Source organism: Zingiber officinale, chromosome 2B, assembly GCF_018446385.1.
Source record: "Zingiber officinale cultivar Zhangliang chromosome 2B, Zo_v1.1, whole genome shotgun sequence".
NCBI lineage: Eukaryota > Viridiplantae > Streptophyta > Magnoliopsida > Zingiberales > Zingiberaceae > Zingiber > Zingiber officinale.
In genome coordinates, this window is record NC_055989.1 from 127118091 (window position 1) to 127136959 (window position 18869).

Sequence of the window (18869 nt, forward strand, 5' to 3'; positions counted from 1 at the left end):
CCAGCGTAAAGGCCGATCGGCTTTCTCCCGTCCGGCTTGCAAACTAGGTAGGGAATGTTCTATTTCCTTGACTTTGACCGCCATGCCACATGATTTTAACTCTCAAGTCACCTTGATTTTAACTAATACGTCATCTTCTAAATCCACTCGTTATAATCCGTATCAGTTACTTTTATGCCACCTCCACCTGCTGCTACCTTTCTAGCATTCCATCCTCAAGACAACGATTTTATTGATATTGGAATGGTTGATTCTAATATTTTAATATACAACGTTCGAGTTGAAGAGGTTAGAGGCCATACTTGCTATATTCTCCATGAAAAGACAAATGATCTTCTTTCTTTCTTTTGAAAGCTAAAGCAAAACCTCTTCTCTTGTTCAAAAAATCAAAAATGAAAAATTCTCTATTATGCTTATGTCTAATGATATTATCATTGACCACGCATTTTCAGGTTGAAAACCAAGCTCAAGGGTCACCAGAAAAGAATTACAGGCCTTGCATTTTCAGTCATTGAATGTCCTTGTATCTTCCGGTGTTGATTCCCAGGTATGTAGGTCTAGTTATACTATTTTGATATCATTATCAGATTATTGCATGGAGCCGATACAATTTTGACTTCCAATATTTTACAACATGAGATTCCTACTTTTAGTGCTAATGTCTCATAAGTATTTAGTTTTAACTCCTCTGAAGGATCAGTTTTGATGAATCAAGTTGCAGCTATGCATGTGGAGAATGGAGGTGTGGGAGGAGACAAAGTCTAGATCTATCCAAGTGTCAGCAGCCCCTAATTTAGTTCAGTTTCATAATGATCGGGCACATCTCTTGGTTGTCCATGACAACCATGAAAGTCAACTAGCAATCTACGACAGCGAGCTTGAGTGTTCCCGCTCAGTAAGTTCTCATCTTAACTTAACTTGCTCTTCTGCTCTCCTTGTTGTTTATATTGGAAGATTATATTTCTCAATAAGGGTTTTTTTTTTACTATGATTGGGTGCTTGGATTTCCCCCAATTCCATAATTGATGCATGAGGAACAATAATCTCACATAAAAGATTAACATGGAAAATGGATCCCTTTTAAATATACCGACCCAAATAAAATTTAAAATAAATCAAAATATTATTTGAAAGAAATTCTTCTGTAGCTAAAATTAAGGACGTGGATGAAATTTGAAATAATTTTCCTATTCACCAAAACAAAAATTGCCTTAATAATAATATTCTCCCAAATAAAAGATCTATCGAAATAAGTTTTTACCAAGTGTAAAAGTTTTAAAAAATCAAAATTCTAATTTGCATAATTCTGCTCCAGCGCCGGCTCTTCGCATCCTGTGGTGATTGCCGAATCCAACCCCGATTTCTAATTGAATTAGGAAAATTACTTAATTGAAAATTTCACAGGTGATAAATTCAAAAAATAATTAAATAAATAAATTTAAAAAAAAAAAACCCGATTCCTAATTGAATTAGTAATGAGGAATGACAGCTGTTGGCAGCCTGTGTATATATACACAGACACAAGTGCTTTCTTCGAGAGCGACGATCGGCGAAAGCGACTGACATGGTGGCGACCACGGGGAGAGGGAGGCAGGGGAGAGGGAGGCAGAAGATCGAGATGAAACCTATCCAAAAGGAGACGGCGCGGCAGGTGTGCTTCTCCAAGCGCTGCGCCGGCGTGTTCAAGAAGGCCAGCGAGCTCTCTGTTCTCTGCGGCGCCGAGATCGCTGTCCTCGCCTTCTCGCCCAGCAGCAAGCCCTTCTCCTACGGCCACCCCTCCGTCGAGTCCATCTTGGAACGGTTTTTCGGCAGCAGTGCCGATGCCGCGCCTGCTACCCCGCCGCGGCACCCTCCCGCCGCCGTGCTGATTCAGGCGCTCGGCCGCCAGGAGAAGGAGCTGCAGGAACGGCTCGAGGCAGGGAAGAGGAGGAAGGCGGCGCTCGAGGAGTCGCTGCGGGGGCCGCAGTGGGGCCCTGTGGGCGACTTGTTGGGCGCGTGGAGGAGCTAGGGCTTCCGGAGCTCGACCTGCTGCAGAGTGCGCTGGAGTGGGTGCGAGAGGAGGCGTTGAGCCTACAGGCGCCCACCGGGAAGGAGGCGAGCGGCGGGGGCTTTTCCGTCCCTTCAGCCTCTGCGGCTGTTCCTTGGCCATAAACTTAGCAGATTTTTGTGTCAATTGGGCTGGGGATTTTGACGGATCTGGCCCACCTTGTATATCCTGGGCCAGCCCGTATTACACTACATAGCACACTGTTGCATTGATAAAACATTTCATGTTAATCTGAAACTGGATATATATTTCTCATTTTACTAACTAATGTTGTTATTTTATTAAAGAACATAATTCCTTGTTACTTGTCTAAATTCTTCTCCGTAATCTCTTATTATCAGCAGGACATCCACGTATGTTTCTTGCAAAAAAAATTTCATGGGTCTGTGCATGAACTTTTGGGGCCTAAAAGTCTTCGGGATTATACAAAAAGGAAATGCACAATATCTGAGGAAAGAAGAAATGCGTGTTTTGATTAATTATTTATCTAATGAATATTTAGACGAATTGGAGAAGAAATGCACGTTTTGATTATCTAATGGATATTTAGATGAAGCAAATGTATTTTTCTTTTAAAAAACATCATTATACATGATCATCCAAAAGTATAGATATTTAAAAATCTTATTAATTTAATTAAAGATATTTAAAAATGTATTATTATCCTAATTAATGTGATTGAAAGTGATTTATATCCTAATGAAATAAATTAGAGGTAGTGTAAGGGAACAGAATAGAAAAATCAAATTAACATATGTACGTTCTGCTATAAAAATATAAATAATGAAAATTTTAACATTTGATTAAAACTAGCCACCCCATTTGATTAAAATTATAACTATAAAATTTTAACATTGGTTAAAAAAATAAAAAATTTAAATATAATAAATATTAGGAAATTCAATAACTAACAATTATAGAAAAGGGATAATATGTAAAAGAATATTTTGTTTTATTTTGAATAAAATTATAACTAAAAAAAATATTTTGACATTAGTATTTTTGCTAAAAATTTAAATTATGCCATAAAAATATCTAAAATGGTGAATATAAATAAAGTACAATACATTTATTTTAAACCACCATTAATTATCATAAAATTTAATTATATAAATTTACACAAAAATCAGTTCTAACGCCCACCGTGGGGCTCGAACCCACGACCACAAGGTTAAGTGTGGTCGTTAAGAGCCTTGCGCTCTACCAACTGAGCTAGACGGGCTTGTTGATAGAATTACATAACAAACATGGAAATAATAAATACTATATTATTCCATCAAACCAAATAACTACATTAATGACACTGGCTGAGGGGTTAAATCGTCGCTTCACTGCCCGGCTCATCCTATTCAAAGTTAAACTTTGTTTTTTAAACTAATTCTACAATTAATACTATTTTACTAGATCTTTAAAAAACAACAACAACAAAGAGATATATTGATATATGGATAATTTACCACATTGATTGATGAGACATTTGGTATGTTTAAAATATAATAAAGAATTTATATCCTGGATTTTTTTAATATTTTAAATTTTAAAATTTTAAATTCAAACTTTTTTTTAGGTAATTTATATAGCAGTGATAATTCGTCAGGTCCCCAAAGTTTTATAGTGTAAATTTACACGAATATAATTATTTGTATTATAGAGAAATTTAAATTCTAATGTTTTACTAAATGCAAAATTGACGTTAACGTTCATATTAATTTTAATTTGGGTATTGAACAAAAACTAGTACGTACTCGATGTAGTAGTATTGATATTATTTTTAAATAACTAAAATTTAGAATTATAAATTGATCAAAATTTAAATTATTAGATTTAGTTAAAGGATATGTCAGATTAACTTTCTAAACAAATATAAAATTTAATTTTAGGCTGATTAGACAAACCTTTTTTTTTTCAAGTTAACAGTCAAAAGTGCAGAATTAAGATCGAGGTTCAAATTTGGAAACAAATTTGATATAGCGCTAGATTATCTTGAATTGATTTTGAAAACAAATTTGGAAACTGGTGGAATAAGATTTGTTCCGATAAATATGGAAAATTAACCGATTTAATCATATGATTGATTACCTAAATTGTTGGAAATCGACAGCGACTACTCGACCAAAAACTATTTATACGAGAGCAGAGAAGAAGATCCATCCTCTTCATTTGCTCTTCTTCTTCTTCACCGGAGTTTCTCCTCCTCCTTGTCCTTGATCGATCGATTGCTCAGACGACGATCGACCATGCCGAGGTACACGGACGGCGTAGAGTGGTTTGACTGCGTGGAGTGCGGCGGCCTCCACTTCGCCGTCACCGCCGGCGGCAAGATCGCGTTCGTCGAGCTGTCTGAGGATCCCGTGGTGATCAACCCCGTCGACGACGACGTGGTGGAGCGCGGAGAGAAGACTGTTCTGCGGGCGACGGAGTTGGAGAGCGAGAGCACCATCGACGACGAGAGCACCGACACATGGCTGCACTTCTTCGACGTCTACCTGGAGGACTCGCCGGCCACCTTCATCGCTTTCGTCTCCGGCCGCCGGATCAGCGGCATGACGCGCTTCAGCTGAAGCGTATTCTTAAGGCGTCGTCTCATTAATGGGCTTCGAGTGTGTGGTTATGTGATTAATTCTTCACACAGTTTGAACAGATTAATTGTCCTTGTTTTGTTCTTAGCTCTTTATGGATGTACGTTCTTGAAAGGCAATGATTTTCTTGATCAAGATTATTTTAAATCTGATTTAACTGAGATTATTTGATAGATCCTGAGAAGTTTCTTAATTTTGAACTATTTATACGTTAAGAAAGAGGCATTCATCCAAATCTGAAAGTTATAAAAGGTAAAATAACATTTAATTTGTTTATTGCACAGCTTGTTTTAATTGAGTTGTAAGGGAAACGTTGTTTCGATAGTATATTGACAATGGAGGCTATTCCAGCATATTTCGAAATGAAATAAATCAGGATCTGCTTCTTTAGTTTTCATCAAGTTGATGTTGATCTCCCATGTACTGTCACGTTGACTATATCTTCGAAAGTCAAGGGGTTGAATAGGTTCGCTGCAAGAATGATAACATGTTTCAAGAAACAAAGGCAACAAGGACTCGAGTGTTTAAATGAGATTTCAAAATATTGGAGCATTTTGATGAAGAATTACTGCATAACTTCAATGCTAGCTTCACGCGAATACAACCGAGCAAGTAGTCACCAAAACCTGTATTTTCCGTCGGCGAGTTGCAGTTTTCTCTGTTTACTAGCAGCCCTTCTTGCAGACAAGACAATCGAGACAAATTGAATGTTGTTCCTGTAACAAATCTTATCGATATCTGATGAGTTTATTGTATTACAAAGGATGCTCTCACCTACAAACATGCCAAGATCCGAAGTAAATCTGATCAGCTCAGCCTTCAATTACAGCATGCCCTCCGACTCACTTTTTTGCGAGTCTCGCTGCAGCTCCTCCAACTAAGAGGGCTTTTCCAATATGACCAGCATGAAGACCACATGCCACAGTAACTCCCCCAATAACCACCCATTTCCAGTCGATTCCTCGATGCGCCTTATCATATTTGGCAATGCTGTCAGCTGTTCTAGAAGTAGAGCTCGAGGACTCTGGTTCGAGTTGAGTGATGGCTCCATTGTGGGAAACCTTAGTTGTGATTTGTGCCATGAGCGCACATCTAGATAGAGAAGCTTCAGTTCTCGCCATCAGTTGATATGCCCTCAAACCAGAATGCAGTTTCTTAACTGCCCCCCACATCCCATGTCGAACACCAACCTTGGCGACATCCTTGGGTATGCCCATGTCCTCGAAGTGGACGAGAGTTACTTCACATGCAGATAGTTGGCCATCTTGCTTGTGCGATTCCACTGCGCCCATAGAAAAAGAAAGCATGAAAACCTTTCAAATGGCACTGGCAATTTCCTGTTTAAGTAAGAGATTGTCCAAGTTAAACATAAACTTATTCAGACTTAATCATCTTATAGTTTTTGGTTCATTGGTAAACAAGTATGTATTATTTCTGTCTTCCTATGAACTGAACTGAACTGAACGTCACTAGATAAAAACTGGATTGGCAGATCTTTCTAATAATTAGTTGCATAATGGAAGTTTTGCTAATGGTTCTGCAACTTTAGAGAAATGTAATTAAGAAAACTGGAACTAGAATGTTACCGGCCCTGATGCACCAACTAGAGAAGTACAGATCGACGCGCCTGGGTTTCTCCTTTTTGGGTAAAGATGGGTATGGTATTCCCTGCATAGTGAATATCATATCATAAAACAATCAACAATGGTCAACCTTTTAGTCAATGTTAAGAAATTTTAAATAGTTAGTGATCTTACTATCAAAAAAAGTTAATTTTCCTTGCATTGAGAGAATAGTTTTAGCTCGGATTTCATAGGTGGCTAATGGATTTTATTAGAAGAGTTGAATTGAAGCACAAGGTGTAGGGTACAGGAAGATAAACAAATGATACCGATCAATGTACTAAAAAGAAATTAGAAAATTCAGGCACATTATTTTTCCATCCAAAATAGGCAAGCTAAGTTCCAATGTCTAAGTTAGCATTAAAAAAATGCAGAGGATAAGACATACTCATTACAAGCCCAAAGTTAGATGAAATCGCATCAAATTTTTCTTAGGAGCGCAAAGTTCTTATATGGTGGCATGAAAGAAAAAATAATGGCAACAAGAGTTGTAACAATTATCATGAAACTGTGGAGATCCATATCAACCAGTCCAATTCCATTGACCAGGAGATTCTATTTATAATACCAATCGAAATCACAATGCTACAATTATAAATATCCAATCATTTAAAAACAGTGATGGGCATCATTCCCAGAATGGGAAAATTAGAAGCGGATTTGGAGAGGAATAAAATGAAGGATCATGCTTCTATCAGAACTGTTAATATTAGCCCCATGCATGAAAGAAAAAGATTTGAGAATTATGTTAGACCTTGATGGCTAACACCAACATTATCTAAATGTATGATCATGCCATATCAAATTTATTAGATTATACAGTTTAAGGGATTGAAGAAAATACAGTTAACATGATTGTAAATGCATTGATTGAATTTAATATTAATACAAATATAGCTTTGTATGGAACTCAATGGAGATATAGATTCACATACACGATTCCAAATAGTTGGACAAACACTGCTTGAATACAATCATTTTCTATCATCTCTAATTCAAAACAAAAGATGGGTTATTAAGAAATGTGGAACTTCCACTGACATTCTACATGAGCATATTTCTATTGAGTGATTTACAAGAGATTAATTGTTATAATACTTGTCAAATAGATAAGGCATGGTCTGTTGTTTGGCGGCTATAGACAAAAATAGTAGAGTCACATCTATAGGAAATGTAGAAAAGATCATACGTACCTTTGTCACACAATAATAGCTCCCTCTAGACTCCCATATACGACGAGCAATTATATATTCCCTATCATTGCAAAAAAATGGGAACTGCAGAGAGCAATCGCATGTCACTATTACCAAGGTGTAGTTAATAGAACTAAATCAATAATGATTTTTAACATTTTATAAGACCTTTTTAATCCAGTGTACAATCATGGTTCCACTCTGATGGAATTCCTCCAATATTTTGAAGTGTACAAGCATTGAATCCCATTTTAACCGGAAATCATCATCCCAGAAAAAGTCTCTGACCAATTCCGGAGTTGCGTCCTCAAAAACTGTTCTGCTACGATAAATTATAGGGCCCTCCTGAGATTGGCAAAAGAAAAGATAAGCAATCACTGCACCGAAGATTCCTTTCAGCTACATGTAATTAAATGTTCAGCAAATAAATACTGCATCAGTTTTCCAAGATGAGCAAAGGAATAGTTCAAAATTCAAATGATCAAGAAAGCATCAAAAGCGATGAATGCTTCACTAAGGTTGTACAGCAATCTATCTTAAATAAATATATCAAATTTGTGAAATACAATAACAACCAAGCCTTATCCCATTAAGTGGAGCCGGCATCAAATTTGTGAATTGTATACAGGAAATTAAGAATTACCTTTGGCTCATGACGCCATGATTGGTAAATCATATTGGACGTGGTGCGTTCCATCTGATTCTGCCAAGCTGCATCTCCAACATTACTATCTAGAATGTGCAATAGATGCTCCAAATCCTTTTCGGAAACAATATCTTGCTCATCCATTTCAATGCTCGAACTGGAGAAATTTAACATGACAAAAAAATTTCAACCTTCAGGTAAGATCTAAAAGTTATAGAGTCAATCTCATAACATTTTAAACATTATCAACAAGGATGTAATTTTATTGCAATGAGCCGGAATCACCAAACCCCAACTATTTACATAAACTTTCAGATTAGATGTTTGAACTTTGGAGGAAACAACTCCTAGTTGAATCAGGGCAAAGAAAATAATAGGAGAAGAGTAGATCAAAGAGAAATAAATAAGTTAAGAACCTATCAAACAAACCAAACCCTCAAAGCATGCTATCTAACGAATGATTTGCAGAACTAACCAGATAAGAATTTAACAGAAAAGCACTTTATTGTGCAAGATTTACATGGGTTGGCAAAAGAAAGGACAAGATTTGTATTATGGTGCAGTTAATAATAAAAAAAAAAGCGTGCAGTTAACGCTGAATTCCAAGCGTTAACAATGATCTAATGTATTAGACATGAGAAACCAGACCAAAGAATTAAGAAACGTATATGAAATAATTGCAGTCTGAATGACACAAATTAATAACTTTTATAAGAAAGGTTTTTCTACAGGCAACCGCAAGGTTGGCAAAATGAAGAATATGACTCACACCAAAGCATCTTATAACATAGCAAATGCAGTCATCATTGGGACTACGTTTGAAATCCAATCCAAGTCTTCAACATTTGTTATTTGCTATATGAATTCCAAAGTTTGATGGTTTCTATTCTTCTCACACGTTCCAATCATGAGAAAAACATGGCTGCAAGTGGATATGCGAAAAAAAAAAAAGTAGCATGGAATATGTGGAGATGATCAACCTAAGAATGAGCTTTGGCATAATAGATGTTGTCCGCATCAAGAAAATAACTATGTAAAATGCAAACTTAAGGAGTATTGACTGATGAATTTGTTGGTTATTTCCTAAAGGTGATAGGACCACTTTCATGGCAAAATTTTAGTATAGGAGGAGCACTTTGAGGTATGATAAGAATGAGGGTAGGAACGTAACAAGCATCCATCGATACATTTAGATGTGTACAAAGTGGAATGAGATAGGGATGGCTGCAGCTAAATAGGAACATGATCAGCAGCCATCTCAAGTAACTCCACATGCATTTATGTGCAATTTTGGAATGAGAAAAACATGCCTGCAAGTGGATATGGGACAAAAAAAGGAACATGGAATATGTGGAGATGATCAACCTAAGAATGAGCTTTGGCTCCATAATGCTTTGCGGCTTGGGTAATCATGATTCAACTACAAGGAGTTACCATAATTAAATAGGTAAGATGTGTATCTCCTTCCTAGACACTATTTTTATTGAAGGGAGCCTCATATTTTCATAGCCATGTTGATTCATCAGCACCCAACTACTAAAACTGATTGTTTTGATAGAGTAATCATGTTTGCATAAGATCAAGAATCATATCTCAGCAAGTGTATGCCACAGAAGCGCCATAAAAACTAGAAAAACCTAGTCACATCTAAATGTTCCCAAGTCTAGGCTGCCGAAGGAACAATGAATTCCAATTTTTCTAATAAGGAAACTGTAGAGGCTGTATATTCAAGTGACAACAAACAAGCCACCATCCATTTCTGACTTTTTTATCAAATTAAGCAAAAATAGTAGTGGAAAAAACATTAAAAAAAAGGAAAAGGAAATGTTTGTTAATTTATTCAAAAATCTTAGTAACAAGTGAAAAAGCAATGTTGAAACGAATAGTCAATATGAAATTCTATCAGGCAATTAAGGAATAAAGCGAAGCTAAATCTGATTCATAGCTACCTCAAACTGTCGCTATCTCTTTCAATCGCCGCTGAGCTCATGGATACTAGCGTCGTCGACCCCGGTCCTTCCGCCGCCGGAAGCTCCCCGTTCTTCCCCTCGAAACTCGACCACAATTTCCGGAAAACGGAGAAGGCCGAGAGTGCGGTCACCGCGAGCCAAAGCCTTCGGGCGCTGAACCCCGGCGGCGCCGTCCAGATGAACCGGAACCTACTCCGGAGGCCAAGGTAGAGCAACCCCGTCCACCGCGGCCGCCACGACCACCCGATGACTAACCCGATCAAGACTGACAACCAGATCGGCACTGCGCAAAGCAGAACGTCGATCAGGGTCTCCACCACCGCCGGCTTCCTCATCAACGCCGTCAAGTCCGCGTAGAAATCCCCCATTTCTCGATCAAACAACCACAAAATCAAGAACAATCGGAAGATGAACCGAACAAATAGGTGAAAAAGACCCCTCAAAGGTATCAGATCGCTCAACACAGCGTAGAAAAACGAAAGCCAGCAATAGAACAAAAAGTTGTAGGGAGCACATCAGTCGTTATCGACCGAAGAAAATGTTTTCATACTTGAAATGCTCTACCCAACCCTCTACCGGAATTTTCATTGAGGCTTACTGGATAAGCAGCCATTAGTATTCTTTTGTCATCGGCGGATCGCGGAGCCGGTAGGTGAGGATTAGAAAAACAGACAAATAAAATTTGAGGGTGTAATTAAAATTTCGTTACCGAAGCGGGATTTTGGCATCCGGAGTCTTTTTAAGAATACTGCAAATGGTGGGTTTCGAGACATAATTGCCTAAATCGGGAATTAATTATTTTGTTAGGCCCGTTGACTGGTTGGCCCATCAGACTTTGGCCCACTTATTTAGCCACTTGCGCTGGGCGCTGCTGCATGGGAAGTGGGCCCGCGAGGACATGTCAGCCGTCAGCGACGATACGACCACATGAACGGGGTCAACGGCCAACCTCTCATTTTCTATAACCACGACTTATAATGGAATTTAAAGACATTTTACTTGTTCTGCTTATATTTTTCAAACTTGAGCACGTACTTGAATTTTCTCGAATCTTTAAAATTAATTTATTATTATTGTTCTTCACTGTTCTGCCAACTCTCCAGCTGTCCTCAGTGTGACAAGATGACGAAGAAAACAAATAGAAATTAACGGATCTAATTTAATTATTTTAAAATTTATTTTTTTAAAAAAAAATATTGATTATTTAATTCAATTAAATCAATATTATCAATCGGATCGAATGGAATCGAATCGATTCGATTCCATTTTGAACATTGCTCAACCCAGACAACAAGCAAAGTCAAACAAAAAGTAAAATCTTCAACAACTTCCTGTCTGGCCTATTTAAAACCGACGGGCAGTGCTATTGGTTCACATCTACAGGCCTCATCGCTATGGCTCTTCTTCTCTCAGAGGAGCAAATCACTGAGTTCCAAGAGGCCTTCTGTCTCTTTGACAGAGATGGAGATGGTGTTTACTTTACTATGCTCCTATTCTTTTTTTTTCTCATAAATCTTTGGTTTAGCTAGCTTAATTCGTTGTGTTCGACAGGACGCATCACGCTGGAAGAGCTTGGCGCGGTCATCAAGTCACTGGGTCAGAGCCCTAGCGAGGAGGAGCTGAGGGAGATGATTCAGGAGATCGACGCAGATGGAAATGGAACCATCGAGTTCGGAGAGTTTCTGAATCTGATGGCCAAGAAAGCGAAGGAGACGACGAACGTGGAGGAGGAACTGAAGGAAGCTTTTAAGGTGTTCGACAGGGATCAAAATGGATTTATCTCGGCCAGTGAGGTAGAAGAAAGATAGATTGATAGATAAGTTGTTTGCCCTTGAATTTAATTATGTTTTTGGTAAAAAAAAAAATTATTGATCTTATGCAGCTGAGGAATGTGATGATCAGTCTTGGGGAGACGCTGAGTGACGAGGAGGTGGAGCAGATGATCAGAGAGGCAGATTTGGATGGAGACGGGCAAGTGAATTATGAGGAATTTGTTCGGATGATGATGATGATGATGGCGGCTGTCTGATTAATTCTTCATACAATTCAAATTTTATGAAAAGAAAAATGAAAGAAACGAGAATGATAAAATAAAAAAAAAAAAAGGCATCATTTGTGTTTTGCATTTATTTTCTTTAAAATGAAAGAAACGAGATTAGCCGATTCATTTGATTAACCTATGAAAAATAAAATTGTATATTGATAAAAAAAATTAATTATAATTTTTTAGATTTTTTTCTAAAAACTATCCACTGATTTTTTTTTAAAAAAAAATATTTTAAATTTTATCCAATTATCTATGTATTTTTGGAAAAATTATCTAATTTTTTCTTTAAAAAATTGAGGGTTTTTTTTTATAAAAATCATGTTTTGCTTTAAACATGATTAAATTCAATAAGGGTCTCTATTAGCTTTTCATTTTCATATCTAAGTATCACTATACTTTCCTAATAATATTCCTATCGTCTGCATTTTATTTTTATCAAATAAAATAAAATTTGGCGCATGACAAAACATAGAACAATATAAGTACATTCTCCTACCTTTCAATCTCCTATTTGATTATTATTTTAATCAAGTAAAGGCAAACAATTTATTTTCTATATAATTTCAAGAAGAAAACAAGTAATAGTGATGCAATTATGAACAAAGATGAGAAGGGATTATTATGTTATGAATCAAGTAAATAATTATCCAAAAGAATAAAAACAGTTGCAAGGTAGAGATAACTTGCCATTTAAACAATACATATGCGCTTCAACTAAATGGATGATATCGAAATATGAAATTAACAAAATTTAATTTAAGTTTGTTTGGGGCAATTTAGATAAAGACTTGCACAATCATTCCCTTTTCATGTATTAATCTTCATAGCTAGGTTTCAAGCTAAGTACCATATATGCACCGAGATGTATCTTTTGGCCATGGAAACCCTAACATGAACGCGTGTCATCGATAGTATCTATATATCTATCTAGCTATCTATATACATATACCTAATAATGTTACGAAACATAGACCATGAAACAAAGGTAAAATCTACTATGTACTATAGGTGATCACATAAAACACAACTTTTTTTTCCTCAATGTTTGCATTCCTACTAACCTAATGAGCTTGTTCTTTTAACTTGGCACAATTGTGCAAAAGTATGTTTAAACGACAATATGGTAAACTAGTTTGAACTCGATCGTAAAATCAAAATAAGGACTAAACCTATCGACATCACAAATTCACAATGCATCTTAATTCTACGACTCCACTCCTTTGTTATCAAAACTATAATGAGACTCCAATTACAAAACACTATATATATTGCCTTAAGAATAGAAGTACAATAGTTATAACAATCTAAAGGAGAAAAAAAAAGTTAACATACAAAAGAAATCGTAGATTGTCCCGCGTTGTGTTCCCTTCATCCATGGATTTGAATCCTTATTCTGCCCAAGCATATAGAGCCGTTGATAATGAACAAATTCTCTTCAAACTAACTAGTTATTGTTCCTAATCTCTTACTCATAGTAGTCCTATCTCCTCTTTGAAATAATTGCTCATTAGCCCTAATCTCTTGCTCAAAATACATACTAAACCTTAAATTAATTAGGGCTCCCAATTAGGTTAGGTTCATCTACAGTTAAACTCATATATATATCAATTTAAACAAAATTTCAAAGGATTCACTACACTAGAACTTAATTTAAACACTCAAGCTCAAATGCAGATGAAACTACAGTACTCACAGCAGGCCAAAGGACAAATGAAAAACCTCAAGAACAGTAGATCAGAGATGATTTGGTGCATGTAATTTCTTCACAACCTTGAGAAAAAAAGCCTCTTAATTGCATCATAAACAAGATAAAAGAGATGTCAAAAAAAAAAAAAAAAGAAGAGAAGAACCCACCAAAATCTATCAATCTTCCATGTCTGCTTTCCTGACTGCAAAATATTAGAAGCATGTAGTTCAGATCACAGAAAAGAATTTCAACCAAGATCTCTAGGGTTTATCCTCCACACTCTAATTTAGGGATCAGCTTCCTTCAAAGATCTCAGAACCACTAGAAAATCACAGAAATAAAATAAATAAATAAATGAAAGCATATATACCCCAACCGTTCTTGTAGCGGTACTCGTCGAGCATCCATCCATCCATCCATCCATCAACTATAAGATTAATAAAGAGATAGAAAAATAAAGATGTGATGAGCTTGGTGCTCCACCAGTAGATGAAGCTGCAACATGATCTGCGTGTCCTTATCCAAGCAAGACCATGAAGATGGAGAGGATACATGGAATTCTCAGATCATGCTGGCAGCTTGAGCTTCTCATGGTGCACCTCTAAAAAATTAGAGAAATTAAAAGATGAATGATCTCAACCTCTAGGGCTAGCTGAGAGGAGGAGGAGGAGGAGGAGATATAAAGCAAGGGCCGGGGGAGAAAGGTAAGGGAGCATATCAGCTAGGTAGCTTGTTAATTTGATCATTATGTTAATCACGAGTTTGCTTTGCATGGTTAATTAGAGGGTGGTCCAGCAAGCTAAGCTAATTAAGCACCCCTGGCCCAAAGGCTTGCTAAGATGGAATATTGTCATGGATGTTGGGGCCAGTTGGGGTTGCTAACTTTAGCCAGAGCCATTAATGACTCTTGGCTTTCATGCATCTCCACGTCCCTTTCCATTCCCATCTAGCGCATGCACTCCCAACACAAGAAAGAGAGGAAGAGAGGGACAGAAAGAGGGTTGCTTAGCTTAGCTTGGGACCATGACCATGACCATGCCAATTGCCATGCATGTTTTACTCTCTAGCTAGCTAGCTATGATTCCTTTAATTTTCATGTGGACTACTTTTCTTGCAATTGCTAGCTTATGAGGACTGAGGAAATAAGTGCTTGTTTGCGAGACGGCGATGTTCTTAAATTCAGAATAGACTGGCCAGTTCAGCGGGTTTAAATCGATCGGGAGATCGAGGTGGTCTTTTCTATTCATATATATAGATCAGGATGCTTGGTTGAAGTTCAAATAGGGAATTTTACTTTCATGTCATTCAAAATTGTATGAGGTGAAGGGGGCCTAATTTAACCTAGTCATATCTATCTATCTATCTAGCTAGCTAGCTAGCTACAAGAAGCTCAAAACTAATCTTGATCGTTAAACCTAGCATTATTGAATTAACATTAATGGCCATCTTGGCTGTTAGGTGTTGAATAATTACCATGTGTACATGTATTAATTTTGAAAGGGTTGTTTCTGAAGCCAATGGCTGCCACGCATGCAGTGTCAGTGTCAGTTACTTGCAAGTGGTTCCTGGTGCAACTTTTCCTACATGGCAGCATGGCAAAAAACAGCATGCATGGCTCCATCCTAATTCCAGAGAAGAGAAAGTGATGTGTTCGATCAGAATCTGCTTTTGGATCAGGAGAATCTCCTCTGCCAGAAATTATAGTTGCCACAACTGTAAATGAAAGAGAAAGAGGGTGGGTTTTTTGATGAAAGAAACTGGCAGCGAGATGGCTTCCTGCTCGTATCATTTTGCAAATTTACTGGATTCAGGTTTCTGTTTTAATTAATTTCCTCCTTTGTTCTTCGATTTGTTTATTGTGATCATCAGTCTAGTTGAGCCAAATTGCCTTCTGCATGTAAGGCCTTGTTTAGGGTTGGGAGTTTAGGATTTGAGGTTTGGGGTTTGGGGGTTTAGGGGTTAGGGGTTTAGGGGTTTTGAGGGGTTTAGGGGTTTTGGGGTTTGGGGTTTTTGGGGTTTTAGAATGATATTGCCTTGAATTAAGGAATTCCTCAACTCAAGCAATATACATATCGATGCTTACATTCCAAAACTAGTGTTTAAAACTAATAGGTGATTTCCATATAACTTGAATATGATTCCATGTTTGAGGTGTTGAAGATTGTCTACCGATAAGAGGTCAACCAAATAACTTGTCTATCCAATCAATTAGCTAGACACACAATTCTTGGACAACAAAATAGATCAATAAGAGCACAGTCTAAAAACTATGAAAAAAATAGATTAAAAAACATCATCAAAAATACCTCATTGAAAGTTGAAGATTTGAAGGATGCAAACCACCAGAGGACGGACTTTCTTGTTCAAGCAAAACAATCATATATAATACTAAGGGTCATTTAGCAAGCGAATCGATCGTATGATTAGCACACCGATGAAATACGAAGAAAATGGAAAGCCGAAGAACTATTGGGGGATCGAAACTAGCAAACCAATCTAAGAAACCCACAGTCTTTTAGATTCAACTAGCATGTATATATAATATATATAGCACTTAGACTGAACAAACAATTAAGGGGAAAAAAAGATGATGCATGTCACACACTCAACATCAACATACCCTTTAGATTTTTGAGGAAGAAAATTAAAGCAAGAAAGTATAGTGTTACAATAAGAAATATTTATTAAGTGTGTAGTGCATGGTAAAAAAACATAATTAAACCCTTAAGTACAAAATTAAAGTAGTTTTTATCATTGTTATTATGGAGCTAGGGATTAGGTTTGCAGGCTATAAAGTAGAACATGTATAGCCATAGCTAGTTCCATGTAAAGGAGACAAACCATTTAATTCTTAAAATATGTGTTGAAAACTTTATTAGAAGAAAGAGATAGATCATTGTTGTTGTAAATTAGTGATTAAAGCATAATGATGGTACAAGATGTGGGAGCAGATTAATGGAGCATTTTCTTTAAAATATTGCACATGAGCATGTGTAACCATTATTAATGTTGAATCAATGTTAATGCATATAGGCATGACTCCAAGGGGGGATCATGCTTCTTCAAACTTGGCTTTTATTATTTAAGGAGATTAAGCGAACTTCAATGAGTTATATGCCCCTTTTTTATATGTTTTATACTCCTTGTGTTATTAAAGGAGGATGAACTATTATGTCTCTCTTATTAATTAGTATTATTTTCTTCATAATTTTATACTTTTGGATGAATACATCAGCTCTTAATATTAAAGGGGCATCCAAGCTAAGCATCATCACCCTTTGAAGTCCATCTCATCAATGAATTTGAATATCAATATTTTGCCCCTTTGTTTGTCACATATCCAAATTTGATTGATTATTGTAAGGTTGTATATTAAGGTTGGTAGGGAAGTCCATCATGCTCATTGCCTATTGAAGTTTTCATGTGAGGCATTCCATCGGTATACGCTTAGATATTGATGTTCCGATATTGACTAATATGATGTTACCTTTAAAAGTATCGACAAAAATGCAATAATGTACACCGCTATAACAAAGTAAGCGTATAATTTTCTCTTCATTTAATATTGTTAGTTTATATTGCTTGACTTTTTTTATATGTGTAAAATTTTTCCTCTATAGGTACAATCATGACATATATAGAGACTAATGCAATGAGTGAGAATTACAAATAAAAGACTACTTGAATTAGAATTTGAGCCATAAGCCACGCATTTTCATTTATATTCTCATTTTGTTATGATAATGGGTTGTATTCACATTGCACCTAATTACATAATTTAAGTTACTGCTATGTGATCTAGAGGTCATGAGTTTAAGTCACAAATATAATCTCTTATAAAGTAGGATAAAACTACATACCTCATATTGATAAAAATTTTGTAGACCAAACTACCTTTAATTTATCATTAATTCTAAGTGTATTTCTATGAACATTTAATATTATCACTAATTTATACTTCTTGTCAATAATTTTTTAATTTACTTGGCTATATTTTTGCAAAATTATTCTTTTTTTTAATAGTGTGGAGGAGTTTCAAAAATAACTCAAATACTCAAAGCAACAGGGGGTATGTGATAATTAGCCACCTTAATTACTTGCAAAAGACCAAAACAGTGAAAAAGTCGACCATTATTAGAAACATCAGATAAACTAAAATATCACTAATAAAGAAAAGAAGACCTTTTTCTTTAAAAGAAGACAAATCAATTTGTTTAACACAAAATTTTAACCAAATGAAATTAAATTAATGATAATTAGTTTATCTAAATTTACTAAACTCTTGTAATGGGCCACAATGATCGATCACCATATTTCAGCTAACTATAATATCATACGAAAATTTTAAATTGGATTGTTCCAAAAAAATCTTAGGATCAATTCCCAACGAGTGTAGAACTTTCATCATATAGAGGGTTGTTGCATTAGGATAAATGTCTCTCATGATTTATCTCCTTTCAAAGAATATTAGGATCGTCCTGCAAGGGTTATTAAGGTGATAGCTTCACTTTTGCTCAATAGAACTTTTAAACTGTGATATTATAATCCCAACTACAAAAGAATCTCATGATCTTACAATGATAAGAACATGAGATCATAATTACAAAGATTTTTTAAAAAAAACAAATATTTTATACATCTAAAACTTATGAAATCCTGATGCACTCTTTCATGAATGCCCACCTTTTGAATGCTCCTTCAGCAAAATACTGAAGAATTAGTTGGCAAGATTATGACACAATTATCAGGGAAACATTAATTTCAATATGCCAAGAACCTCCAGAACACCTATACCTGATCATGACAAGTTCACATGGCAATGCAGACGGCTGAACATTATGCTGGCAGGAAAGCAATAATGCTTGGGATGCCAAAAAAAAAACATAAATGATTATTTCAACTTCTAAACTAATTGATCAATCCCCTCATCAATTGCCAACCTCCAGTAGCTTGAGCTTCTTGCTAGAAAATGGCTCTTGTTTAAGAACCCCAAACATATAGTTTCTATGCTGGAAATTAAAATACATCTAAATCAATTGATGTTTACAGACATGTGTGGAGCATTTATTCTTACAAGT

General features: G+C 36.1%; 3 protein-coding genes, 1 long non-coding RNA gene and 1 other non-coding gene across 10 annotated transcripts; 2 read left to right on the plus strand and 3 right to left on the minus strand.

Annotated features, from left to right (window-relative positions):
* The first annotated feature begins 1486 nt into the window (after positions 1 to 1486).
* LOC122049525 (agamous-like MADS-box protein AGL61) lies at positions 1487 to 2311 on the plus strand. Its single transcript, XM_042610896.1, has one exon. The coding sequence runs from the start codon at positions 1565 to 1567 to the stop codon at positions 2006 to 2008; it is 444 nt and encodes a 147-aa protein (XP_042466830.1). The 5' UTR covers positions 1487 to 1564; the 3' UTR covers positions 2009 to 2311.
* An 872-nt stretch (positions 2312 to 3183) lies between these two features.
* On the minus strand, positions 3184 to 3269 carry TRNAK-CUU. The gene is given in 2 exon segments: positions 3184 to 3219; positions 3233 to 3269. It is a non-coding gene; the product is annotated as a tRNA-Lys (tRNA).
* Positions 3270 to 4869: 1600 nt separating this feature from the next.
* Positions 4870 to 10558, minus strand: LOC122047071. Of its 6 annotated transcripts, none has more exons than XR_006130468.1 (8): positions 10037 to 10558; positions 8085 to 8244; positions 7610 to 7786; positions 7442 to 7525; positions 6213 to 6294; positions 5401 to 5908; positions 5196 to 5300; positions 4870 to 5097 (listed from the first exon to the last, which is right to left on the minus strand). XR_006130468.1 is itself a non-coding variant. In XM_042608105.1 (6 exons), the coding sequence occupies exons 1-6, from the start codon at positions 10423 to 10425 to the stop codon at positions 5469 to 5471; spliced, it is 1332 nt and encodes a 443-aa protein (XP_042464039.1). In that variant the 5' UTR covers positions 10426 to 10558; the 3' UTR covers positions 5330 to 5468. The 6 variants fall into 6 exon arrangements, 1 of the variants encoding a protein (XP_042464039.1); XR_006130469.1 differs by having other exon boundaries at positions 5196 to 5303; XR_006130466.1 differs by having other exon boundaries at positions 4870 to 5300.
* Positions 10559 to 11411: 853 nt separating this feature from the next.
* LOC122047072 (calmodulin-like) lies at positions 11412 to 12169 on the plus strand. Its single transcript, XM_042608106.1, has 3 exons — positions 11412 to 11527; positions 11609 to 11850; positions 11940 to 12169. Exons 1-3 carry the CDS (start codon positions 11452 to 11454, stop codon positions 12084 to 12086), a joined length of 465 nt encoding a protein of 154 aa, XP_042464040.1. The 5' UTR covers positions 11412 to 11451; the 3' UTR covers positions 12087 to 12169.
* Positions 12170 to 12573: 404 nt separating this feature from the next.
* Positions 12574 to 14544, minus strand: LOC122049527. The gene is made up of 4 exons (XR_006130983.1): positions 14432 to 14544; positions 14162 to 14218; positions 13959 to 13993; positions 12574 to 13874 (listed from the first exon to the last, which is right to left on the minus strand). It is a non-coding gene; the product is annotated as an uncharacterized LOC122049527 (long non-coding RNA).
* Positions 14545 to 18869: the final 4325 nt, after the last annotated feature.